This window comes from Solanum stenotomum, chromosome 5 (genome assembly GCF_019186545.1).
Source record: "Solanum stenotomum isolate F172 chromosome 5, ASM1918654v1, whole genome shotgun sequence".
NCBI lineage: Eukaryota > Viridiplantae > Streptophyta > Magnoliopsida > Solanales > Solanaceae > Solanum > Solanum stenotomum.
In genome coordinates this window covers 51135298-51163051 of record NC_064286.1, presented here as the reverse complement: position 1 = coordinate 51163051, position 27754 = coordinate 51135298, and the positions used below count along the sequence as shown (strand labels likewise).

General features: G+C 31.0%; 1 protein-coding gene and 3 long non-coding RNA genes across 6 annotated transcripts in view; 1 reads left to right on the top strand and 3 right to left on the bottom strand.

Annotated features, from left to right (window-relative positions):
* The window catches only part of LOC125865609 (uncharacterized), a 16756-nt gene extending 6501 nt beyond the window's left edge, over window positions 1–10255 (top strand). Inside the window, exon 2 of the long non-coding RNA XR_007446368.1 lies at window positions 10113–10255. This is a non-coding gene — a long non-coding RNA (uncharacterized LOC125865609). The remainder of the gene's footprint in view (window positions 1–10112) is intronic.
* The window catches only part of LOC125865606 (putative disease resistance protein RGA4), a 39927-nt gene that overhangs the window by 9157 nt on the left and 3016 nt on the right, over window positions 1–27754 (bottom strand). The window contains exon 1 of one of the 3 annotated variants that reach the window (XM_049545810.1): window positions 10992–11851. The exons of the other annotated variants lie outside the window; for them this stretch is intronic. Coding sequence (XP_049401767.1) covers window positions 10992–11851 — 860 coding nt within the window. Of the gene's footprint in view, window positions 1–10991; window positions 11852–27754 lie in introns of those variants that run through there. 3 annotated transcript variants of the gene reach the window in all.
* On the bottom strand, window positions 7431–8949 carry LOC125865607 (uncharacterized). Its single transcript, XR_007446366.1, has 4 exons — window positions 8629–8949; window positions 8248–8356; window positions 8066–8136; window positions 7431–7643 (listed from the first exon to the last, which is right to left on the bottom strand). It is a non-coding gene; the product is annotated as an uncharacterized LOC125865607 (long non-coding RNA).
* LOC125865608 (uncharacterized) lies at window positions 24691–26240 on the bottom strand. The gene is made up of 4 exons (XR_007446367.1): window positions 26160–26240; window positions 25657–25927; window positions 25436–25498; window positions 24691–24980 (listed from the first exon to the last, which is right to left on the bottom strand). It is a non-coding gene; the product is annotated as an uncharacterized LOC125865608 (long non-coding RNA).

Sequence of the window (27754 nt, the reverse complement as noted above, 5' to 3'; positions counted from 1 at the left end):
TGTGTCACCGATAAAATTTGAAGAGTTAATCAGATCTTTTACATATTTTTATATCTTTTGAATATTTAAGTAAATAATTATTGTGATTTATAATATTTTATACAATTATTTTTAAAAAAATTAAACAACAAACAAAACGAATTCATCATAGAAAAATTACCAAAGCATCCTTGAATACATCAATAATAGGTCCCACTTTTTGTTTAAAAAATATGCATATTGGGAGGATATTTTTGTCCAAAGTGAAAATAGAATAAGTATAAAGCATTAAAGTCTTTTAAAGTTTTAAATTGTTAATTCTTATTGTATGATTTGTAATATTTTTACGTCATTTTCAAATAATAGAGGTTATTTCTTCTTTCTCAATTTATGTAGTACTAAAAGATATTTTGAGATTCAATCAAATTTTTTCGTCTTTGAAATATTTCTAGCTGTTAATTATTGTAATTTATAGTACTTTCTAAGAAATTTTCAAATAATATATATTATTTCATTTGTCCCAATTTATGTGTCACCTGTAAAATTTGAAGAGTCAATAAGTTCTTTTATATATTTTTATATCTTTTAAATATTTAAGTAATTAATTATCGTGATTCATAATATTTTATACAATTATTTAGTATAGTAAAATAAATTTAAAAGAAACAAACAAAACGAATTCATCATAGGAAATGACCAAAGCATCCTTCAATACATCAATAATGGGTCCGACTTTTTGTTTTTAAGAAATTGCACATTCGAAGGATATTTCTGTCCAAAATGAAAATATTGTGTAAAAAATGTGTATTTATTGTGATTTTGAATGTTTTGTGGGATAATAGGACGCACACAAAGTTAAGGTGTCTTTTTGAAAATCTGGGACAACTTCAAGTATGACTTAATGTTTTTTCTCAAAATCTAATTTACTTTCGTAAATAATGTTTTTTTTCAAAATCTAATTTACTTTCGTAAACTATGTGTCATATCAAAATCATATTAACAAATTCAAAAAGAATGAGTAATAAATAGCTCATATAATGACATATTTATTATTTAACTAAATAATAAATATGTAACTAAAAATCTTGTTAGCTTTTGGTTGAAAGCTAACAAGATAGTTACAATGTAACTAAATACTTTATATATATTTGCATTGTGGCTTATTATATATATATGATTTGTACAAGTAGTTTTATTTTATTTGTTTGAGTAATTTTTTTAATTTTATATATGGAAAAAAAAGTCCAGTACAATCATGTATTCTCTTCCACTTGTTGTAACATTAGTGGATTTCTTTCAACGTAGAGACAAAACCCAGCAAAAGAACATCTACTCACAAAAGATGATGAAGAAGAGGGAATGAAAGGGACAAATCTCCTCTCTTCCTGATGCGTGTACTACACTCTTTCTTTTATTTTAAAAAAATTTCACATAACACTTTGCAAGGATAAAACATTCAATCTTGACATATTAAATAAATTATTAATATTAGTTAAAGTTAAACATTAAAGAATCACTATCCTAGAAAAATAATTTTTTTTATATGAAATAAAATTTAAACTGTTTTTTTTTTCTTATCGCACTCCATCAATTCCTCTCACCGTACTCCCCCCGTCAATTTTTTAGATTTTTTAAATCTTTTACAAATTTTTTAAAAAAAAATATTACATTTTGTTATATATATATATATATGTGTGCGCCCGCGCGCCTGCGCATATCTAACATAAAACAAGAATTATGTAAAATAAATAAATAAATTAGGAGCAAAGGATTAGACGGGGTGTGGTAGAATTTTATTTTTAATTTAAAAAAATATATAAAAATGACATAATTTTTTTTTTAGAAAAGAGTGACTGGTGGGTGGGGGTGGGGGAGGGGGTGAAGTATGATTTTTAAAAAAATTAAAGGACAATAGGAAGGGGGGAGGAGGGAGGAGGAGGTGGTGGAGTAGGGTGAAAAAAGTATTTTTAAATTTTATTTTTTAAAAAAATAATTTCTATTTTTGGGGATAGTAATACTTTAATTTTTTACTATATTAATAGTTTAATTTTTTTTGTCATGGTGAAATATTTTATCCATGTAGCAAAGTTTTTTCAAATACACACATCATTGGGGTGTGGTTTTCAAACTAATAAGTGATAGTTTAGCTATAAAATTCACTCACAATAGTTTAGGCATGAAACACAATAAAAGGAGATAATTTAAGTGTGTTTTTTACACTTATCTCAATTACTAGTTTCTGGATGTCCCATGCAAAATTTTATAAATTCGTTAGTACGATTAAAATTCAATGAAAACTTGTATGTAATAAGTACTACAATGCAACAATCTCAAATAAATGTTATAATGATAGTTTTTTTTTATAGAAAATTAATAGAGAAAAAATATAAGAAATAAACATAGAAGAAGAAAAATAGCATACACATCCTTCATAAGACTTTAAGCATAACAATATATAAATGGAAAAAGAAATACAAAACCGGTACATAATTTTCGGAGTTTTTGTCGACATCTTCTCTCATATCCAATCAAATTTAAAAGTCTTCTCCATCGACTCAAACTAAAGCACAAATCAAATAGAAAAATCACTTCATTTTCGTAAAGTGTATATAATCAGACTAAGGTAGATATATCATATACTTTAGATGTTGATGGCTTCACTACTTTAACTATAAAATGAAAAGGATAGTTTTGATGAGTTTCATGAAACTGAAAAAAATAAATCTATATAGATAAAAATAGAGGAATATCAAAAGACAATCTTAAAGTTTTAAATTAAATATTTTAAGGTTATGAATATGAAAACCATGAAAATTATGGATATTAAGCATGACAATTGAATAGGTAATTAGATATAAGTTATGGAGACAAATATTTAAAACACATAAAGAAGAAAAATAATTAAAAATTGTAGATAAGAAAAAGAAGTGCAAATAATATTTAAGTGAAACACCACTAATAGTGGAATTTCAAAGGGCCAAAATAGATAAAAAAGAACAACTTTAAGAATATATTATATATGCAATGAAGCTCCATTAAAATCTGGAAGAGTAAACAATCCTCCTTTGAGCACATGAACTCTCCATTTACTCAATGTAGTAATTGATTATCACTAATATTTAAACATGTAATTAAATTTATAATATTTTAATTTAATTTTGGGGTAAAATGGTATTTCAACTTTAAACTTTTTTTTGTTCCCACTTTTAGTTATACTAGTTCTGGAAATGTGCACTGCACGTTTATTCCAAAATACTTCATATAAATTTTGATTGCAAATAACATATTTTATGCCATTCAATCTATTAATATTTCCTAAAAATTCATCATTTTTACAATAGAAAGTACACATATTTTCCTAATAAAAAGATTATATCCTTAATTATAATAAAATTGACTAAAAGTGCATAAAGTAAAAATAACTAACTATTGTATAAATACAATACTCAAATGAGGATTCTAAAATACCACATGCTAGGTTAATGTATACAAAGCAACAAAACTTAAGCATAGAGATTTTCTCTTCTTTTTTTTTTCATTAATTCCTTCTTTCGTTTATTTGACTGTAGGAGACTAATTGGAACGAAAAATATTTGTTAGCTTTCTATTCTTTATGACTTGTGTATGTGTATCCTTCATTGTATTTTTAAGGTGTTAGATGAAGGGATTATAGGAAATTAAAAGGAAAAACAGTCACCGAGTGATGAAGGGGGAGTATATATATAGATTCAGAGGATAAAGATTTCCTTTTAAGTATGAAAATAAATTATGAATCAATGGAACTCACCTCAATATTAACTTATTGAATCTCCTGTTATTCTTCAATAGCTCAATGATAGATCGATCGATTGTTAACTGATTGATCGTAGTAGATCTGAATACTGTATGACACAAGGTGTTGTCTAGTACATAGAGATGGGTGAGGAGATCAAACAAAAATTAGAGTTGGTAATGAGCACAAACAGACTGGAGTGTGTATTATATGAGTTCTGAATGCATTATTAATTTATTAATTAATGGTATTGGTAGGTAAACAACAATTAGTGCTTTATTAATTAATGATAGTGCTTCATTCCTATTGGATGCTTTAGTAAAAACGACTTCGCCTTTATTCTAGTCTTTGATGTCTTATCATATATTATTATAAGTGGGAAGCTCCAAAGTGTAAAGTTAGATTACCATTTTACCCCTACACTAAATAAAAATTATACATTATCTCATTAATTATTAATTAAATATTAAACTTTAATTACCTCTAAGCTTTCTGAATATCATAAAAAACTGGAAAAAATATGAAAAGTCACATTACATTATTTATCATAGTCAACCATTTACATTGTTTTAAGACTTTTCCAAACTAAATCGTTGTTTTAAGAAGTCCAAAAAAATGTTTAAATATATTATCCAATTAAATGTGAAATTAAAGACATTAAAGAAAAGGGAAGATAAAAAGATGTGTATCAGTTTTCAAAACCCTCTTTTCCATAAATTAATTTGTTAGAACTCTTGTCTCTTCATTTGCCTATATTGAATGAAGATGAGTTTTTCAAATTTATAAATACGGATATTGAATAATATCAAACAAGTGTATGATGAAAGGTTAGTTATACAATTGCTAATTGCCAAATCCTTACTTTTATTTGATCTCTTCGTATTATTTTAATTTTAGATTTCATGATCTATAGGTATATCATATTTAATTGTATTTATGTTTGTCAATTTTTCTTTCTCAGCTTTGGTGGCATCAAGATTACAAGCAGCTATAATATATGATGATAACTTCCCTATTTTGTTGTTTTCTCTGTGGTAATTTCTTAACAGAATTATCATTTTTGTAAAGCATGAATATTTTGGACTTTCAAATCATTATGGAACAAAAGTTTATAGTGCTTCAAGATCCTTCAATTCATTTTTAAATGAATTTGAAGTTATATTTTTCAAGTGACAGGATAGTTTCCACATCTACAAATTAGGTATACAATTCTTTTTTATAATATATATATATATATATATTAGTTCTCATATGTTTTTTAGTGTTGAAGTGCTGGTATTATATTTTACCTCTTCTGCGTCAACTAAATTGAGAAACTTGTTGATGCATTTTTACAATCTCATATTTAGTAATGTCCAAATTCTTGCTTTATTAAATTATATTATTTAGGATTTGTATATATTATACTTTATGTATTACACACTATAATTGCATATAATTATACATTTAATTGTTTATGCATGTAGGTTATGAGAAAAAACAACGTAAGAAATTCTAATAATTTGAAGTTCACACATTAACTTCTGAGGTGAAAGCAGTGGATGGTGTTTAATTTAGTGACGTAAATGATGTTTTCTTTCTCGCTTTTATGTAAATATATTTCTTTTTTTTATTGTTTGAGTTAATTTTGGATATATTTGAGAATAGTATGTATATAAAATATATTACAACTTTTTCTTTCTTCTGTAAACAGGGAATATGGCTTTGCCTTTTGTTTGATTTTTTATGTCCCGCATTTCTATCGTAACGAAGGTTGTTGTGGGGAGATCTTTGTGTCACTGAAGATTGCTTTCAATGATCGCAAAATCAAAAATATAAAAAATATTGCAATACTATAATTTCTCTTCTAGAAGTCATAAAAGAAAGAATAGGTATACTTTGGTTTGATAAGCCAAAAAAAATAACCCCGACTTGCTTTTGTCACTCAAGCAATACCAGTTTTTCAGTTTGATTTTTTCTTTAAATTTGTTGTCATTTCTTATTCTTCATTCTACCTCTCCTCTAATTTTAAAATAAAATACACTCTCTTTATGTCCCCCAAATGAAGTATTGAAGTTCAAAATATGATGATCGACATTTTTAAATATTGAGTAAGAAATACTTTTACTTTCACGATACATATATATCATTTTGGAGGCTTATGTCAAATGATTTTATTCACGCTAAATATAAGTCAGATTAAAAATCCAATATAATGTTATTATATCTTAATTAATAGTTTTACTTGTTACACAGAACAGACTTTATAGAAAGAAACAAAGTCAAATTATAACTTCAACAATTAGTTTTAAACTATAATTGTTGTCTTGCCCATGCATTTCAAGTTCAACTACGATATCGCTTTAACATATGAAAATATTAATTACCAGTTTGTATTTTTTTTCTCTTCTAATTCAATTTTGAATCCCATACACATGTTTTAACAATATTTATGTTTTGTAAGTATGTATTAACTGATAGGAATACACGTGCGACGCACGTGTCCAAAACTAGTTCCATAAAATATATTAAAAAAAGACCCACGATGTAGATGTAGTCATTTTCTTTAAAACAAAAAAGAAACTCATATCAAATGTGTGATACTAATGATGGAGGGTGGACCGATGAGGGTAGGCCAAAGAAAAAGATTAATATCCATTTAGGCTGGCAAGCATTTTTGTCGAATCACACATCAGAATAGCCCAAATAGGAGAGAAACATAAAAAAAAAAAAAGAAGTCACAATTAATACATACACAACCTTAGAGGCCAGCTACTGGCAGAGGATTCTGTCACGCTTGGGAGTCGTGCACTAACTTCTGTACTTTTCCAGCTGTCATTTGTTCACGTATTGGCACAAAGGATCAGGTTCCCTTACAAGATTCCTTTGTTTGTCTAATCATCAAAACTAAAAATAGCATAATGAAACTAAGTTGTCACAGCATATCATTACAAGTGACCACTAAAAAAAGGATAAAGCAAGACTTGTTAAGATGAACAGATACTGCCAAGAACATTTTAAGAGCCAGTGGGTCACTCTTCGCAAAACTAATCATGACAACTATCTTTGTTGAAGTCCTTCATTAGCAGAAGTTTTAATGAACGGAGAAATTGTCCTGTGAGGTGAAAGTAACGACAAGTGTGTCATATATTCATAAAAGTTGTACTGTCTAAAGCATGAAAATAAAACCAGAATTGCAGAAGACATAAATATGAGTCTATTAAGAAACTTATATACATTTCTTGAGAGTTATCAATTTACAAACAACAGTACACTATTGTTCATCTCTTTTGAATTCCAAAAAGTACAATGATGTTCATGCGAACTTCGTCACATCGTGGATCCAAGCTTTTGATGTACCCTCAAGATATGATTGAACTCAAATAATGAGCATATTGTTGAGATCGAAACAATATACTCATTATTTGAGACACTATAATAGGAAAACAACTCCTGCATGTCTCATGAAAATTGACTAAAGAAAAAAAATATGAGATATCAGTTGGGATTTCATAAGTGAAGCTCTGAAAGGATATCGATTTCCAGTATACTTTAAGAACTTGGTGATGACATGTCATGTCTCTTCAACCAAGTTCACTATTAACATAAACGGAGATGGATATGGATACTTTGAAGGGAAGAGAGGCCTCAGGCAGAGTACATCTCTAGAGTCCTATAGAAAATGAGCGATTCTCCTAATAAACAAAAACTCTATTTGTACAAAAAGGCATGTACAAGAAAGACCTCTGCTGTCAAATCTTAGTCTTACAAGTAAATAATATCTCCACACCAGTTTCCGCCAAATGCAATTTCCCTTGCCAATCATGAAACTTAAACACATCTAAGAGAAGTCTGCTCCAGTCTACCATCTCCACAAGGTCCATCCATGCATACCGTTGTTTCAACCAAGAAGCTTAAACATAGGATACGGTAAAAAGTCAGTTTTTGGCACCTTCTGAAATGGAGAAGCAACTCATAACAAACAACCATGAAAAAGAGATTTTAGATGAAAGCAAGAACTAATAAGATAAATAGGTATTGCTAAGGATAGCAGTCTTATTCGTGCATTGCAAATGTTTCAATGAATTATCCTTTGCTGTGAAGCGAAAGTCACAACAAGTGTGCATACATAAATAGATTCATCTCTACTGTCTAAAAAATCAAACCAATGTAAGATTATTTTTATTAAGGAACTTATATGAATTTACTTAGGATTGTTACAAGAGAGTTTTCAATTAACAAACAACAATATTAACAAAAAAAACAAAGATACAAGGTAAATAGGATGCTGTAAAAGCACCATTTGCAATCTTTTATGAACAAAAATTGACTTACCTTGAATTTTCCAGCTTTGTGCAACCAGAATCTCCAACGGCACCAATGTCCACAACGTTCCAATCAGTCCCCTGAAAATGAAATAGGAAAAAAAATTAATGTTGAAGACTGTGAACATAATTTAGAGAATCCAAAATGAAATCTGTCTTGCATCTAAGAATCGCGTGTCAGCCGGGACATACATTTTGTCTTTGATTTACAGCAACCTACTAGCTTCATCTTATGAATAGCTCATGAACAGTATTCAATGGCTCGGTCCACGGATACCCTTTGCTACCTTGACCATAGTACCTGAGTTGATCAAGAAGTAAAAATAGATTTCAAGTGAAAGTCTACAACACTACATATATCTGTATCAAGCAGTTGAAGTATCATAAGAAAAGGACATGGTACTTGTTGGTTGGTTGAACTACTCATTCATCTAGCATTTCTTTTTATGTCAAAATAATTTCAGGAAAAAATATTAAATTACTTACAAAACTTCTTTTCTGGAACTCGTGGAAAATAATACTCTAATTAAAAATGCGAGTGACTTAGAAAGTGAAAGAGAAACAGAGACTTACGTCTGTTGTTAATTATCCTCCCACCTACTTCAATATTTGAAATATGGGAAATCTTGGACCGCTGGGAGTTGGTGCAACTTTCTCCTAACTTTGGGCAGCCTCTAATTTCCAGGTTCCATAATTTAGTGAGGCGTCGCATCGCATCTCGGGATGGCAGATGCTCTAGTTTTTCACAGTTCTGTAAATGTAACTCTTGCAAAGAAACAAGGTTTCCAAGCCCATCCGACAGAGCTTCTAACAATGGACAATCATGTATCCACAGATGCCGTAATTTGGGCATGGCATCTGAGAAGTTCAGATGTTGTAGCCGTTCGCACCCCACTAGCGTTAAGCTTTCAAGAGAAGTAAGGTTGTCAAGTCTAGGAGGAAGAGCCTCAATTCCAAAATCACCTATTATGATCTCTCTTAGGTAAGAGAGTTGCATAAGCTGATAGGGCAGAGAATCCCAGTGCCCATGTCCGTACACCGTCAGAACATGAAGGGACAACAGCTGCTGAATGCCATTAAAAATCAATTGGAATGCATCAAAATCCATCATCTCTGAGAAAGGACCAATTTCCAATCCCCATAACCCAGTGAGACGGTGAAGGCCCACTTCGGGTACACTAATCAATTTGGGACATAGTGATATACGCAAATGTAAAAGTGAATGCATTTCCCACATATGTAAAGGGAATGAAACCAAGTTGTTACAGCATCTGACACTCAAAACCTCTAGAGACCGGCATTGATCTAGCATTCCAATTGGTAAACTGATCAATCCATCACAATTCATTAATTGCAATAATTTGAGGGAAGGCAAATTGTTGTCCCCACTGGGAACAGGAAGAGAACTGAAATTGGTGCAGCAGGCAATCACTAATCTCTCAAGAGAATGGAGATTGTACAAGCTTTGTGGCAATTCACGAAACTCTCCACAGTTGAAGACTGATAGGTGTTGAAGAGAAACGTTGCTGCGTAGCATCTCATCTGGAAGACAAGTGAGCTCTTTCACATTACTAACAGCAAGAAACACAAGAGATGTCAAGTTGCTGCACAAGTTCAACAATGGCATTTCACTGTCAACTCCTTCAATACTTAATTCACGCAGGATTTCGAATTGATTTGGAATACTTTTTAACAATGGACAGTCTGTAATCCGCAACTTCTCAAGCCCAGGAGACATTCTTACTCCAACTTCAGCTCCCTTCCACTCAATAAGGATACTCATATCCTCCAATACTAGTTCTTTCAATGACGGGAACACTTGGATAATGCTGCTTGATCCAATATTGCTAATCCCAACACCATATAAAGCAGGTCCAATGCATTCCAACTCATGGAATCCTACCAGTTCAAGATGCCGAAGGAACTTCAGTTGACCAAGAGATGGAATTTCTTTACACCTTTTGCAACCACTTAATATCAACTTGACCAAATTTGGTATCAATTCTTCACTGAACCATGAAGGAAATTTAGTCCCCAAATAGTTCCACACTTCTAAGGTTTTCAAGTTAGGATGCGGTTGAAGACCATCCAACACATGCTCATCATTGATCTCACAGCCTTCTGATTCATCATGGGACCATAAATATGCCAGCTTGCAGATATTTGGTTTCTCCTGTAAATATGCTGTACGAGCCTCTTCTTTATCACAGACCAATTGGAGACCATCGATCCTCAATTCACCTCTTAGGTTTTTCAAATGACCTAATTCTTCTATTTGACGACCTTTCTCTAAACCTACCTTGAAAAACTTGAGGGTTTGAAGACTAGTCAATTGCCCCATATTAAGTGGCATCTGAAAATGTTCATTGTGAATACAGTGTCCTCCCCAATGCTAAGTACTTTTGTCAACAGAAGTGTAATATATGTGTCTCAAACTTATCATATTTCCCATCTCATATGGAAGTTCCTCGAGTGAGTAGCATTCATCGACTCTAAGTGTTTGCAAATTATAGAGCTCGCAAATGGAGTTGGGCAAGGCTGTGATCCCAGTGTTCGAGAGATCAAGATATCTCAAGTATATCAGCTTCCCGATTTTGGCCGACAACTCGTTGATTCCTGAACTGGACAAATCTAAAACTCTCAAGAGCTTAAAGCACAATATATCTTCCAATATATAATTGTTTCTCCAAAACAGTGTGCACAAACGTTCTGGCTCATATATCTTATCTATTTGATCCCCTGGTAACTCACATCCAAAGTATCGAACTTGAGAAAGTTTTTCTCCATCGTTGCCCTTCGGATCAAATAGTTTAGATTTTAAGATATCTCCAGCCAAATCATGCACAAGATCATGCATCTTACAATGTGTTATATTGTTGTGCTCATCAAACTCAACATCTTGTAGCAAGGAATTTTGCAACAAGATTTGAAAAAACCTGTGCCCAACGTCTTCCATCACAGTGGTCTCTTGACATGGATGGAGAAAGCCTTCTGCCATCCAGAGTTGGATAAGTTGTTCCTTTTCAAACTCAAAATCTTTTGGAAACATTGCAAAGTAAGCAAAGCATTTTTTCAGTTGTGGAGATGGTAGATAATCATAGCTGAGTTTTAGGATTTTCTTTATGCTCTTTTCTCCTTTATCATTTTCACCTGCAACAAGGGGGTTGCCATCAAGAATTGCCTTCCATTCATGTTTTTCCTTACTGCGTAAGAGGCCTCCCAGCACACTAGCCGCCAATGGTAGACCTTGACACATCTCAACAATCCTTTTCTCCATGCTCACTATTTCCTCTGGAATTTTCCCATCAACAAATGCTCTTTGTTTGAAAATGGACCAACAATGATCTTCTGCTAATTTTTCCAACATATGAGGACCTGCTGCTGCTACTGTGGACGCCACCAATTCCATACGAGTAGTAACGAGAATGAAGTTTCCTTGGGATGTATTTATTCCTCGCAAGGTGTCCACAAACTCGTCCCACAATGTAGAGTCAACACGCCACAAATCATCCAGGACAAGTAAATACTTTCTTCCTGCCAGTTCATCTCGGAGCTTCTTGACTATTATATCTCTGCTCAGGACCTCAACTTTCCTCTCTGTCAATGATTCGAGGATCAGTTTAAGAAAGCTCTTAATTTCTGTCATTTCAGGTATACACAACCATTCTCTCTTTTCAAATTGTTTTTCGATCTGTTCATCATTGAAAATTCTCTTGGCCACAGTTGTTTTCCCTAAACCCCCCATGCCCACTATGGGAATGGTGCACAGAACAACATCATCTCTAATGTTCAACATCTTCCTCTTTATTTCAGCAACATCGTTGTCTCAGCCAACAACATACGAAGCAACTACTATGGAATCTGTTTCTCGAATTGGCAGTATTTTCCGAGGAGGAACCATGAGTGCTTGGAGCCCAAGGTTTTTGGCTACCTTATTGATAGCCCTCAACTCCTCATTAATGTTGTTGATTTTTCGAGACATTTTGTTCTTAAAAGCAGTATGAGAAAAGAAATCACTGACCTTTCTCATTGGATTGTTTCTGATCTTCACTTGTCTTTTGAGAGATTCATACCTGAATTTGTCAAACACATTTTCAGCATTTTCAGCAGCTCTCTCAAGCCTGTTGAGCCATAGTTTCACAGACTGATCCTCAACCTGTCGTCTTTCAGCATCATGAATGAAAGCTTGGATCAAGGATACATTTTGTGTCAACATTTCAAGATCTTTGTTGCAGTCCCTTGAGCTACTGAATTCCTCAATAGTGAGAGAAAGCAGCTTTTCAAGCAAAACTTGAACGGTAGCACCAATTACAGGATCGGCCATCGTTGCGTTTGCTCCTTCACAAAATCTTCTTCTCAAAAATGTCTTATTTTGCTGAAAGAAAGAGATAATTCATACACAATGAGTTTGAATAAAGATAATATAATTCATACACACAATAATTTGAATAAAGAATCACATTTGGTCTGCCATTGTTGCAGATGAGCCACAAAAAGCAAGATAATAACAATTCAAATAGTGAATCCAATGGCATAAATATCTCTCCAACATAAACATGAAATCCAATGTATTTATTCTGTATAACTCTTTCAAAAGAAGAAGAATTCACGTGTTTCGAATTTGAATACAAGTGATAATTTTTGTGGCAATAAAGTCACTCAACTTATGAAATAACCTACAAAGTCACCTAATTATTTTCCTCTTTTCTTCTTCTTCAAATTTGTCATATGATTTTGCTTTATCATTCGCATCGTAGTTGCTTTGGAATGAACTCCCCAATTACTTTACCATCCAACTGTAAGTCCTACCATGTGCCTTCTTTTTATTTTTGTTGCTTCCACTTTTTTTGATGTCTAGTGAGATATCCCAATTCCTAGCCCCTTTATCAAAGCATACGTCCAACATATTATCTTCCTCATCCTCATAAAAAAATCACCGCACATATCAATAGCATAAGCATTAGTGGGACCCTAATGCTAAGGCCTTTGATTCATTCTTCTTTGCAATAACACTTTTAGACACTTTTAGGCACAAATTCAAAAGAGAAGGTGAAACTTTATTTGTCATTCAAAAGAGAAGGTGAAACCTGTTTTTTTCATCAACCAAATCATCCCACCTAGGAGCATTCCCAAGACCTAATTATTATTATTTGACTCAAAAAACTAAAAGAAAATCATTGTTTTGTGGCTTGTGGGTATATATGAGATTTACAGGATTAATGAGTTCAAATTAATTTTTGGGTACATGACTTTGACTGCAATTAAATCATGCAAATTTATGGTTTAAATGAGAGCTCAAATTAAGTTATGATTACTAAATATTGAACACAAAAATGGGACTTTTATAGCCAAAATATACTAATACTATAAATTCATAAGGAAATTTAGTCCCTAAATAGTCCACTACTGCTAAGGTTTTCAAGTTAGGATGAGGTTGAAGACCATCCAAAACATACTCATCATTGGTCTCACTTCCTTCTAGTTCGTCATGGAACCAAACATATGCCAGCTTGTAGTTATTCGATTTCTCTTGTAAATATGTTGTTCGAGCTTCTTCTCTATCACTGACCAATTATTGACCATTGATCGTCAATTCACCTCTTAGGTTTTTCAAATGATCTAATTCTTCTATTTGACGACCTTTCTCTAAACTTGCCTTGAAAAACTGGAGGGTTTGAAGACAAGTCTATCACCGACAAGTCAATACATGTGGATGAAGACCAAGTTTGAGTCCCTTTTTCCTTTTATATTCATTTATTTAAGTAGTTTTTTGTTTTATTTGTACAAGTAGTTTGTCCTATTTTATTTGTATGAGTAGTTTTTTTTAAATTTTATATATGGAAAAAAAGCCAGTACAATAGTGCAAATAATATTTAAGTGAAACACCACTAATAGTGGAATTTCAAAGGGCCAAAATAGATAAAAAAGAATAACTTTAAGAATATTAAATATATGCAATGAAGCTCCATTAAAATCTGGAAGAGTAAACAATCAATCCTTCTTTGAGCACATGAACTCTCCATTTACTCAATGTAGTAATTGATTATCACTAATATTTAAACATGTAATTAAATTTATAATATTTTAATTTAGTGTTGGGGTAAAATGGTATTTCAACTTTTAACTTTTTTTTGTTCCCACTTTTAGTAATACTAGTTCTGAAAACGTGCGTTGCACGTTTATCCCAAAATACTTCATACAAATTTTGATTGCAAATAACATATTTTATGCCCTTCAAATCTATTCATATTTCCTAAAAAAAATCATCATTTTTACAATAGAAAGTACACATATTTTCCTAATAAAAAGAATATATCCTTAATTATAAAATTGACTAAAAGTGCATTAAGTAAAAATAACTAACTATTGTATAAATACAATATTCAAATGAGGATTCTAAAATACCACATGCTAGGTTAATGTATACAAAGCATTAAAACTTAAGCATAGAGATTTTCTCTTCTTTTTTTTCATTAATTCCTTCTTTCGTTGATTTGACTGTAGGAGACTTTATTCTTTATGACTTTGTGTGTGTATCCTTCATTGTATTTTTCAGGTGTTAGATGAAGGGATTATAGGAAATTAAAAGAAAAAACAGTCACCAAGTGATGAAAGGGGAGTATATAGATACAGAGGATAAAGATTTCCTTTTAAGTATGAAAATAAATTATGAATCAATGGAACTCACCTCAATGTTAACTTATTGAATCTCATGTTATTCCTCGATAGCTCAATAATAAATCGATCAATTGTTAACTGATTGATCGTAGCATAGATCTAAATATTATATGACACAAGGTGTTGTCTAGTACATAGAGATGGGTGAGGAGATCAAACAATAATTAGAGTTGGTAATGAGCACAAACAGGAATGTGTATTATCTGAGTTCTGAATGCATTATTAATTTATTAATTTATTAATTAATGGTATTGGTAAGTAAACAACAATTAGTGCTTTATTAATTAATGATAGTGCTTCATTCCTATTGGATGCTTTAGTAAAAGCGACATCGACTTTATTCTAGTCTTTGATGTCTTATTCCATAAATATATTAAAAAAAGACCCACGATGTAGATGTAGTCATTTTCTTTAAAATAAAAAAGAAACTCCTATCAAATGTGTGACACTAATGATGGAGGGTGGACCGATGGGTAGGCAAAGAAAAAGATTAACAACCATTTAGGCTGGCAAACATTTTTGTCGAATCACACATCGGAATAGCCCAAATAGGAGAGAAACGTAAAAAAAAGATGAAGTTATAATTAATACATAACACAGATTCACTACACTTTTGAGCTCGACGATGGCATATCCCTAAATGACTCTAACTAAATGGAATCATATACAAGATATTGGAATATCCTAAAAGCGATGCATTAATGAATCACACATATCTTCATGTTCCTTTTAAAAATAAACTAGTTTTTGGCACGTGTGTTGTATGTGTGTCCCATGTAATTATTTATAGATTTATCTAAATTATGAAAACATGTATGTAATGAGCAATAAAATGCAACAATTATAAATAATTCTTAAAAGTGTGGCAAGAAACACCAATGAAAGATAGAATTGTAATGAGCAATAAATGTACTAATATGATGGTTTACTATTCAATATTTAATTTATTAAATAATATATAACATTTAAATTTAATGTATGGATAGAAGTGTAATCCAACTTTTGTCTAACATTCTTCCACTTTTAGTATTGTAATGCTTTATGACCTCATTTTTTATGGTTTTTTTTCTTTGACCTTCTTTGTTTAGTAATTATATGGTATTTTGTTTGTATAAACAAACATTTAGTATAATATTTTCAAGGAGATTAGTTTGAATACATTTCATAAAAAATAAAAAAATAAAAACTCATCGAAAAAAATTATAATGTGTTTTTTATTTATTTTTTAAATATGGTTTATATTATTTTATTTATTTTTTCTTTTCAAAATAACTACTCTACTGTTGACAAAATATATCAACATCCAAAAATAGCCACCAAAGTGCAAAAGATGTCACATAATAAATATTCACAAAAATGACCAAAAAAACAAGCATAATATAAGTAATAAAGAGTAAAAGAAAAGGAGTAATTTTCCAGATTTGCTGCTCAAGAAAGCGAGAGGCGCAAGGTGAAAGAGAGGATGCACATTTTCAAATCTAGAGGTGGTGGTGAGTCTCTTTTAGAGACTCCAAATAGCTCCAGAAGTGTTCATGCAAATAAAGAGATTGTAAAAAAAAGTTAGTAAGACGAATCGACCTTAAACTATATTGTATAAAATAAATATAAAATCAAGTTAAGTCGTAGGACGAATATACTGTCCAAAACACGATGCGTGCAAATGCCGAACGGAGCTCAAAGCAAACTACTACAATAATGTATTCAAAGTGCAAAAAAAATAACACGCAAGTCCCCTCATATTTAAGTTACAAAGGTATTATACATATTATCACTTTAAATCGAGAATAGAAGCATTCTCTAAATGATTCAACTAGCTGGAAAGACATACACTTAAAAACTAGTATTTAAATCAAGAGAAAAGCTTCAAACAATACGCCTAAAATTATTTTAAAAAGCACAAAAACCTGCACAAAACTTCATACTAAGTAAAAATAATAATAACCTACTTTAAACAAGTTTCTATATTAGAAAACATGAGCTGCACATTTCTCCTCATACAAAGGCACCACATGAACAGTGACAAGCTGATTTCAAATGAAGATTTAATCATAAAAAAACGAAACGATTTCTCAAATAAATGACGGCTGAAATGTGAAAGAAATATAGCTTCAGATCTCGCACGAGAACCAAGTATATATTATAGTCACATACATAGAGCTAATTAGAAAGTAACGCTAATCGCTGTGATCTTCTAAAGATAAAAGAATAACAGTATATAGTGGCAGAGTCAGGATTAACATTGAGGGGTGTCAAAATACAAAGTACTAAGTACACATAAAAATCAATAAAATAAATTTTACTAATGATTAAATACAAAATATGAACTTATAATTGATTTAATAAATGCAAAACTTGAAATAAGGTGAAAACAATCGATTAATTAAGAAAAGAGGTGTAAGAAGTGATAATAGTAATTTCGATAATAGAACATATAATTTTAGTAGTAACTATAGAAATATAACCACGACGATAATAATATTAATAATAAATAGTCGTAGTAGTTAGAATAGTTGTGAAAAAGATAATTTTATACATTATTAATTTGGAAGCTTGAAAACAATGAATTAGAGGAAAGGAGGGTCAAAATTGAGCGTCAACCGTAATTATTTGGTATTTTGTTTGTATAAACAAATATTTAGTATAATATTATCAAGGAGATAAATTTGAATACATTTCATTAAAAAAATCTCATCCAAAAAAATTATAATGTGTTTTTAAAAAAAAAATAAAAAATATATGGTTTGTATTACCAGAAGACGGCATTCTAAGGCTATATAGAGCCCTTATCCAAGAAATGAGCTATCTTGCTTAGCATACCTCACCCAAAGCTATTTGAAGTAAGGGATTCACCTGCCTGCATTAGACAGAGCTTTGTATAGCCTAGCGCTTCGCGCCTTCACTTATGAACTAGAACCATCCCACAGATCATCTTTCAAAACCTGACTTGAAACTCTTTCTCGCCTAACTAAGCGTCAGTAACTGGAAAAATTACAGAAATCCCACCTTTTAGTTTACTTTTTACCATTATCCCCTATAAGTTTTACAAATCTCCAAAATCCCTCATTTTCGCGCATCAGATTAGTGTATCATGTATAAAATGTAATGTATCTTACTTAATGATTAATGTATCTCGCGCATCAGATTAATGTATCAGCGCTTATATTATTGTATCCTTTGGAGGGATTTCTATAATTATAAACTTTTAAGGGATAAATTGTAATTTTGCCTTAAAAGTATGTGATTTCTGTAATTTACCCTTATTTTATTTATTTTCTCATTTTAAAAGGTGAGATTGCTTACGAAAAATTATGACTTTTAGATAGTGCAATCAGAAAGCATATGAGTGAATGTTGCAAGAATGATAAAACAGAGCTGCAACCAAATTCATTTTTACAAAATGGCGACTCTTCTTTTTCCTCCTAATTGATGTTCATCATCAGAAATAAATGTTATGTATATTGTAACAACAGTCTTTTCAACTTTAGATTAATTGATAATTGCTCAATAGATGAAGTTTAATAAGAATATATTAATATCAGGTAAATAATGAAAGATACTTAACTATATTAGTCTTATTATTTACCATAGACGTTTCTGTTCACTGCACATTAACAAAACAAAAACAAGCCTTAATTTCTAGCTCTAAATATAAGCTTAAAGGATAAAATGGTAATTTAACTTTGTACTGTAGAGCTTCCCACTTTTAATAATAACTAATTTTTGAGTACGTGCGTCGTGCGTGTAGCCAAGTGTACCTATTACTATAAACTTATAGTATATGACAATCGTGCTCCACATAAGTCTTTAGACATCTTATTATAATGTTTGACTTGTAAATGTTAAGTATTTATAAGATTTATGTTTCACTAAAAAGTATAAATGATGGTGGATATAGGAAGAATTCTTATCAATTAGTGTTACACATATAATTGTTAGAGTAAGAGTGTTTGTTTGAAAATTAAAATAGTTATCTAATTTTATATGGATCATTGATAATGAACTTTATACATTTAGATCTCTTTATTATTAATTAAAGAGGCAATATACTAATTCATGAGGTGATGAACTAATTATAAATGCATGTATAGTCATTCAACATATCTACCAAATATTTTATATATTCATGTAAAACACAAATGATCTGACATATAATAAAATATCTAATCTTTCATTGAGATAATTTTTAATTACATTTGAAAATAAGGAGTATAATATTGTACATGTTCCACGCCAATAATTATACAAAGTCTAAATAAGTAATATCTATTTAATTGTAATCTAGACACAATTTTCTTTATATAAGCAGAGAACATATTTAACTAAAATGGATAATAAGAAAAGAATACATTATAAAAGAACATTTAAAACTAATTCAAAAATCACTTACAAATGGTCATCACTATAATCACTTTACATAAAATAGTACAACCAATTCATTATTTTGTTGTAATTCATACAACATGATAAAAAAAAAGTACTATTTCCTTCCAAACATTCTTTACAATTGATCAATCAATCGATCATAACGTCTTTGATCCAAATACACCAATAATGATATCACCCTTAACAGTTCTACAAAGATTGATGACAACTTTTCTTCTGTGGTCTATGACTATGACCAGAAAGGAAATCAAACAAGAAGAAAGAAATGATATACCAAAGATGAGAAAATGGATCTTAATTTATAAGAGAATTGACATTAACATACTTTAGTAAGAAGATCAGATATGAGATTTGTAAATTCATTTCTCTTTCTAGGTGACTTTAAATAGGAAAACCTTAGGTGAGGGTGATACAAGGAAAAAACTAAAAGAGGCCATCAATTTCCTACTTAATTATATAACCTTTGTTCTTCACTTGTAATTCATTGAACAATATAATTAGGAGTCTTTTTGTCTTCTTGATAATAATTACTTATAACAATTTAATATTAATTCACGATACAGCATGAATAAATTGTAACCAAAAGAATTTGATAAATTTGATATTGGCTTAATGTGTAACTCTCCCTTGTAGTAATTAAAATTCACTATTTAATATTTAATTAACAATTTATTAGATAATTAATAATATTTGTATTTGTATTTGATAAAGGGACAAAATGGTAATCTAACTTTTGTCTAACATTCTTCACACTTTTAGTATAGAATAGAATGACCATTAAGATACATTTACGGAAATTTGGTCTACATAGAACAATTTTCGCAACTTTTTCAATTGTCCATAATTTGATCATCATGACTAAATAAAATTGATGATTGATGCCTATTCATTTAATATTAAAAAAGTATCATAAACCCAATAAACAACTCTATAAAAAGTACAGAAATTTTATTATTTATTTAACTATATATTTTATTAATGATATTATTGTAGTAACTCAACTTTATAGGGTTATTTTGGTATTTCAACTTTTAACTTTTTTTGTTTCCACTTATAGTAATACTATTGTTTGGGAAACGTGTGTTGCACGTTTATCCCAAAAAATTTCATATAAATTTTGTATTGCAAATGACATATTTTCTCCGCTTCAAATTTATTGGTATTTACTATAAACAATCCACCGTTTTTACAATAAAAAGTACATATATCTTCCCAATAAAAAGAATGCATCCTTGATTATAAAATTGACTAAAAGTGCATAAATTAAAAATAACTAATTATTGTACAAATACAATATTTAAATAAGTATACTAAAATACCACATGCTAGGTTAATGTATACAAAGCAACAAACCACAGTAAATTCTCAATATTACTAATAACAATAAAAACTTATACAATAATAGCAAACAAGAAGCATAAACATTAAAAAAAACAAATAAAAAGAGACAAGTGAAGTGCATAGAGATTTTCTCTTCTTCTTTTTTTCCAACTATTTTAAGTGTGTGTACAATATTGTGTCAAATGTCACTATTTATAGGATAAGATTGAAGAACACTTAGAGTTGTTATGAATATGACATTAATCCATTTGAGCATGGATAAGAGGTGGGAGTAAAAAACACAATGAATATAATTAGTGGGAGTTGCATATATTTACATAATGAAGAGTTAGAGGTAATGAAATCTATGTAATGTACTTCACATTAATGCAAATATTTACATACAAAAAAGAATATACTATAGATCTATATGATTTTTCTTCTTTTTGTTAAGGGCAAACATAACCATTCATATTTCTAATTGGAAGATGAAAAAATAGAAAAATTCATGAATTTAACTCAACATGAAATTAATAAAAAAAATACATATTCAAGAAACTTTATGGTGGTTGATTCATGTACTAATATGATGATTTACTATTCAATATTTAATTTATTAAATAGTTTATAACATTTAAATTTAATGTAGTGATAGAATTGTAATCTAACTTTTGCCTAACATTCTGTAATGACCCGAAAGGTCATTTAACTATAGCTAATTAATTTATGGGTAATTTGTTTATTGTTAATAATAATGGGCAAAATCTGAAATATTAAAATAGGTTAATAGGAATTTTTACCTTTAGTACATAATTAATTTAAGAATAAAGAAAAGTGTTTGACAAGAGGAGTTGCGGTTCAGCGTCAATGAGAAAAGCGGCATACTGCTTCGGGTAAATTTCTCGCCAAATCCTCTAACTATGTAGTGATTCTAAGATAGATGTACACAAAACATATTGATTGGAGGCCAAAGGAATTGAACTTTCAAATTTATTTTCTTATTGAAGTTATATGGACAAGGGTTAGTGGACAATCACATCATACTAATTGACCAAGTAACGTGTTGCAGCTAATCATTGGGTAGATTTTGAAGATAAATGGGCTTATAAATCTCCATGTAATTCATTAGAAGGTTCTACCTTTGTATTTATTTTGCTTTCCTGGCTTTGCAGGTTGTGTTTCACTTCGGTTTCAATTTAATTTTCCCTTATGACTATTAAATTATGTTTTAAGTTTGGCATGGTAGTATATGAAATCAAATCTAGGAATATCATATTACATGAATACCATTAGAATTATGATGTTTGAAGGAATTGGCACTTAACCCTAGACTTGGAATTTGGGAATATGAGAGTTGACATTGTTAATTGACATCAAGATTAGAAACTTGACTATAGTTTTGGGTGTGTTTTTGGGTTTAGACTAGACACATAGTATATGGGTGTTGTTAGTTTCGAAAGCTTATTGTGATTATTTATTTGAATAGATTGTATTGATTTGGAAGTTCAACAAAAGGGAAGGCTCAAGTCCTGGAGTGATTGTTCGACTATTTGAGGCAAGTGGATTTCTAAACCCTTGTTAAGTGTATGGAATTCATGTATTTCCTTGTAATATGTGTTTAGAGTAATGAGACTTAGTGATGGGTTGACTTGTCCACATTGATTAATTCTAATGATGAGAAAGGGATAATAAAAGACAATGTGATCAATTGTTTGTGTGATGTGTTGACAATTATTTGAAAGGCTTGTTGAATCATTGTTGATGTTATATCCTGATTGTCTTGTTGTGAATTGTGCAATGTTATGAAAATGGTCATCTCCTCATTATTTGTGTGAACATGTCATTTGCATTGTTCTGAGACATGGTTGTGACAAGTGTTATGTGCATTGAGAAAGAATAAGAAAATAAAGATGATGTACCATTTCGAGGGACGTATCGCGCACCGCGATGGATACTATAATTCGAGGGACGTGCGCGCCGCGACGGATACTATATTTCGAGGGACGTATCGCGCGCCGCGATGGTTACTATTATCGAGGGTCGTATCGCGCGCCGCGATGGATGCATGGACAGATATGTCCCCCATGGGTCCCGGACTGAGAGACAGCAGGTGTGTATCATTAGGTCAGACATGCATCACTATACTTGACATTGCATTTCATTGCATTGCACTTCTTGATTATTGGTGAACTTGATCTTGTATGTTGCTGATCTTGTGAGTGCCTTTCTATGGAACTTGTGACTGATGAATATTGAGCTTGTTGTTGAAGATATACAATTGTTAGAATGTTGTTGTTGAGGATATGAAATTGTTAGAGTGTTGTGTTGAGCTATGTGCTTTGTAAATTGTGAACTGGTAGGTTCGGCTGATTTTATACAGATTGTAATTGTGAAGGTTCGGTTGGGGTGTAAGGAGTACTTGTATTCTATCCCCTTAGCTCGTGCTTAGAGGTTTACTTGCTGAGTACCGTGTGGTTTGGTACTCACCCCTTGCTTCTACAAATTTTTGTAGGTTACGAGCCTGGATTTTTGTGGTACTTGTTATTCTCTTCTTTTCCGAGGCTTCTGGGGGATTTGTGAGGTAGTTGTTTGTCTTCTCAGCGATCCTTCTTACTCCTGTTTATGATCTTGTTCTACTCTAGAAACAATGTCATATGAGACTTGTATTTTTCTTTTGATTCAATTGTAATACTTTACAGGCTTGTACACGTGACAACCAGATTTTGAGGGTATATTTGAGTTTATTATAAAATTTCCGCATTTTATTGTAATGGTTGAGTTTTAGGATGACTTGTCTTGGTGGGTTAAGACGAGTGCCATCACGTCCATTTTTGGGTTGTGACACATTCTTCCCACTTTTAGTGTATACTAGTTCCGGGAAAGTGTGTTGCATGTTTGTCCCCTAATTGACACTAGAAAAATTAATTTATATAATTATAGTGGAGCGTACATAAATTCATCATTAAGTTCAAAGCTAAGTCCTTTTGTATGTAAGTTTGAAATAAGAATATAACTCTTCACAAAATATAGCATGGAAATCTCGTTTCAGATGTTGGAGGTTTGGTATTTTCAATGCTTCATGAAAAATAAACCTTTTTATTATATCAGAGGAATTAATATATTTTAATTACTAAACGTAAGTTTTAATAATCAAAAAAAGAAATTGGCTATAAAAAAGATACGTATAAAGAAAAATATTACAAAATGTCTAGGTTGTGTAACATCAAATTTATAGAAAAAATTACAAGTTCAAACGAAAAAGAAAGAAAAGTAAATAAAAACATGACATCCATAATAAAAGACATCACATTAAAATATATAGACAAAAGTATTGTCATATTGACTGAATTACATTTTGTTAGAAGTCGATATTGATTGAATTACATGTTGTTAGAAGTTGACTTGCTATAGATAAAATGTTTCATATGTATAAAAAAAACTAAAATCATAAAATAAAATAAAAAACAGAAAAGAAAGCAAGAATATATAAAAAATACAGATACACTATATTTCTTGAACTATATATTAAAGGATCTATATATAAAAAATTAAGTATGAATTGTAATACAATAAAATTTAATGTAACATTTAGTCATATTTTTACTTTACATTAATTTTTATTTTATTTTTACTTTTGCACTAATTCTTGTATGTAATAGTTAAGTGCATGAATTTTCTAAACATTTGAGATTACATTTAAAAAGGAAAAAAATACAAATATGTTGTTTTAAAAAGATAAATGATTATCAAATAAAGAAGATGGCATAACTATTAATGTTTATCAAAGACTTACTCTTTTACGGGTCTAATTGTGAAAATATTCTATGGAATTTAACATGCTTACCCTCAAAATAATTAATTGTAAATATAAATTAGGATTAGCTTTATTATATTTCTATCCTAAAGAAAGAATACAAAAATATAGAATTAATATGCATGAAATTTTACAAAAAGAAGATTAATATGCATGAAATTTTAAAGAATACTAATAAAAAAATCAATAAGAATTCTTATAATTATAAATTGGTAATGAAATTTTACAACTGATGAAGACTAACCTAATACAGAATGCAAGATGATCACAAACTTGAATGAAAGAAGGGAATATAAATAATGTTGTGTGAGCGTCTTTGATAGACTCTTCAATAGCCCGCATTTAATTAGTACATGAATATATGATTGCTTTAAGATCTTATTTGATGCATGAATTTATATATAACTATTACTTAATATTTAATTTATTTTAGGGTAAAATAAGGGCAAAATAATAATCCAACTTTGAGGTTAGGAGCTTCCCACTTAGAATAAGAAGATGTACATTACAGAAGCTATCAACTAGGCAATGATGCAGCAGCTAAGTATTAAAGTTCAAAATGTTTGCTAGAAAAATGAACTCTATTTGTACAAATCTTAGTCATACAAGTAAATAGTATTTCCCCTCCAATTTCCGCCACATGCAATTTCCCTTGCCAATCATGACACTGAAACACATCTAACACAAGTAGCATTTCGACGAGGCCCATGCTGGTGTTTCAAACATGAATCTGAAACACGGGAAATGATAAAAAGTCAGTTTTGGCACATGTTTCCTCCTTGGAGAATGGAGAAGCAGATCATTACAAGTAACCACTAAAAATAATGAGAGAGGAAAACCTGTTTAAGATGAATATTCATATACAACTATCTTTGTTAAATATTCATGACAACTATCTTTGTTAAAGTCCTTCATTAGCGGAAGTTTTAATGAACGGAGAAATTGTCCTGTGAGGTGAAACTATTCTAAAGATTATTCTCTTATGAGTCTATTAAGAAACTTATATACATTTCTACCATATATGAGACTTGGTATTGTTCCTTGAGAGTTATCAATTTACTAAGAAAAAGTAAACGAGATAATTTGAAAGTAGCATTTCGGGGAAAAGAAAAACCATTCCAGAGAAAAAATATTGATCTAAAAAGCCATCATTTGCAATCTTTTTATGGACAGTAGCTAACTTACCTTGAACTTTCAAGCTTCGTGCAACCACAGTCACCACTGAAGCAAAATGTCGCAATCTGTCCCCTGAATATTAAACAGGAAAAAGGAAATATTGTTAACGACAGTCAACGGAAACTGAAGAAGCTTCTACTATCAGTAGAAGTCACATTTCAGTCCAAAAGGAAATTTGTCTTGCGTCAAAGCTTATGTAAGTGTCTTTCTGTGAGAAATGGTTCTGTTACCTCTAGTGTTGCACCAATAAGAAGCCAATGTTATGCCAATCAAATGCTTCTCTATACTTGAAGAGAATGAGCAATTGACTTATCCAAAGAAATCTTGGAGAATAAGACGTGGTTGGCATGACAGTGAAGTCACATGCATCCATGGAAACTAACTAAATGTAGCACCATCAGAGAGAATTATTTGAGCTGCAAGTCATGAATACCTCATAAGCATTAACAAGATTTCAGTGGCACCGACCATCCAATACTTCCATTATCTTCATCATAGAACCTGAATAGATATGACAAATACTGAGATTCTTCTTATTTCGTACCGGTTGGGAGAGGGGATGGTCAGACATTAATACTGTGAGAAAGTAAAACACTGAATATGTAAAGAATGAAGCGCTGGATAAAACAGCTTACATTCTAACAGTTCCACAATTTCATAGAAAGTTAAATACCAAGTCTCGATGAGAATAGATATCAGAATTTATTCATCAAATAAAATTGCAGAAACGTACCCAAATACTCATGAAAGTGTCCCATAATGAGTCTACAGTTGAAGATTATTCTTCATACAAAATAACAGTGGTGGCCCCTCTGTGAAACACAACAAGTCCCGTTAAACATTAAAATTGTTTCATGAGAGAAAAGGACTGTAAAAAAGAACTTTACAAACTTGTTATAGCATTCCTCTTAACAACTAAATTAAAATACCTAACATGATTCTGCCCATGGATTTTGATTTGATATACCACAACGACGTTCTACCATGACCTTGTACCTAGTAACCTATGAGCAGAATCATAAATTTTCATGATTAAACTTTTCTGTCAGGAAGGTAATGTTGTAATCATCAGCATAGACCTCCGAAAATTGGTTTCCAACAAATAGAAAGATAGAAACTAGTAGATTACAAAGTGCCTGTAAATTCTAAATGAAAATTTACCAAACGTAATTGCCTGCAACTCAAGGGATTTGGCTTGATTTACCACATCGACGTTCTAGCATAACCTTTGAACTAGTAACCTATAACGAAAAGTCAAACATAAATTTCATGATTAAATACTTGAAGAATAAGAAGAAGAACAATTCAGTTCAAGTGGACATGCAGAATGCTGAAAGCATAGCACAGATGCTTTTTTATGTCAAAATAATATCAGGAAAACATATTAAATTACTTACAGAACTTCTTTAAAGGAACTCGTGGAAAATAATATTCTAATTAAAAATGTGACTCAGAAAGTGAAAGAGAAACCAAGACTTACGTTTTTCCTTAATTATCCTCCCACCTACTTTAATTCTTGGAATATGGGAAATCTTGGACCACTGGGAGTTGGTGCAACTTTCTTCTAACTTCGGGCAGCCTTCAATTACCAGGTTCCATAATTTAGTGAGGCGTCGCATGGCATCTCGGGATGGCAGATGCTCTAGTTTTTCGCAGTGCCCTAAATATAAGTAATCCAAAGAAACAAGGTTGCCGAGCCTATCCGACAGAGCTTCTAACAATGGACAATCATAGATCGCCAAATACCATAATTTGGGCATGGCATATGAGAAGTCCACATGTTGCAGCCGTTTGCAGCTCTCTAGTTGAAATATTTCAAGAGAAGTAAGGTTGTCAAGTCTAGGAGGAAGAGCCTCAATTCCGAAATCAGCTATTATGATCTCTCTTAGGTCAGAGAGTTGCATAATCTGATAGGGCAGAGAATCCCAGTGCCCACGTCCGTTCACCTCCAGAGCACGAAGGGACAACAACTGCTGAATGCCATTAAAAATCAATTGGAATGCATCAAAATCCACCATCTCTGAGAAAGGACCAATTTCCAATCTACATAACCCAGTGAGACGGTGAAGGCCCACTTCGGGAACACTAATCAATTTGGGACATTGTGATATTTTCATATATGAAATGGAAGGCATTTCCCACACATGTAAAGGGAATGAAACCAAGTTGTTACAGCAGCTGACAACCAAACACTCTAGAGACCGGCATTGATCTAGCATTCCAATTGGTATACTGACCAATCCATCACAATCCGATAACTGAAAAATTTGGAGGGAAGTCAAATAATTGTCTCCACTGGGAACAGGAAGAGAACTGAAATTGGTGCAG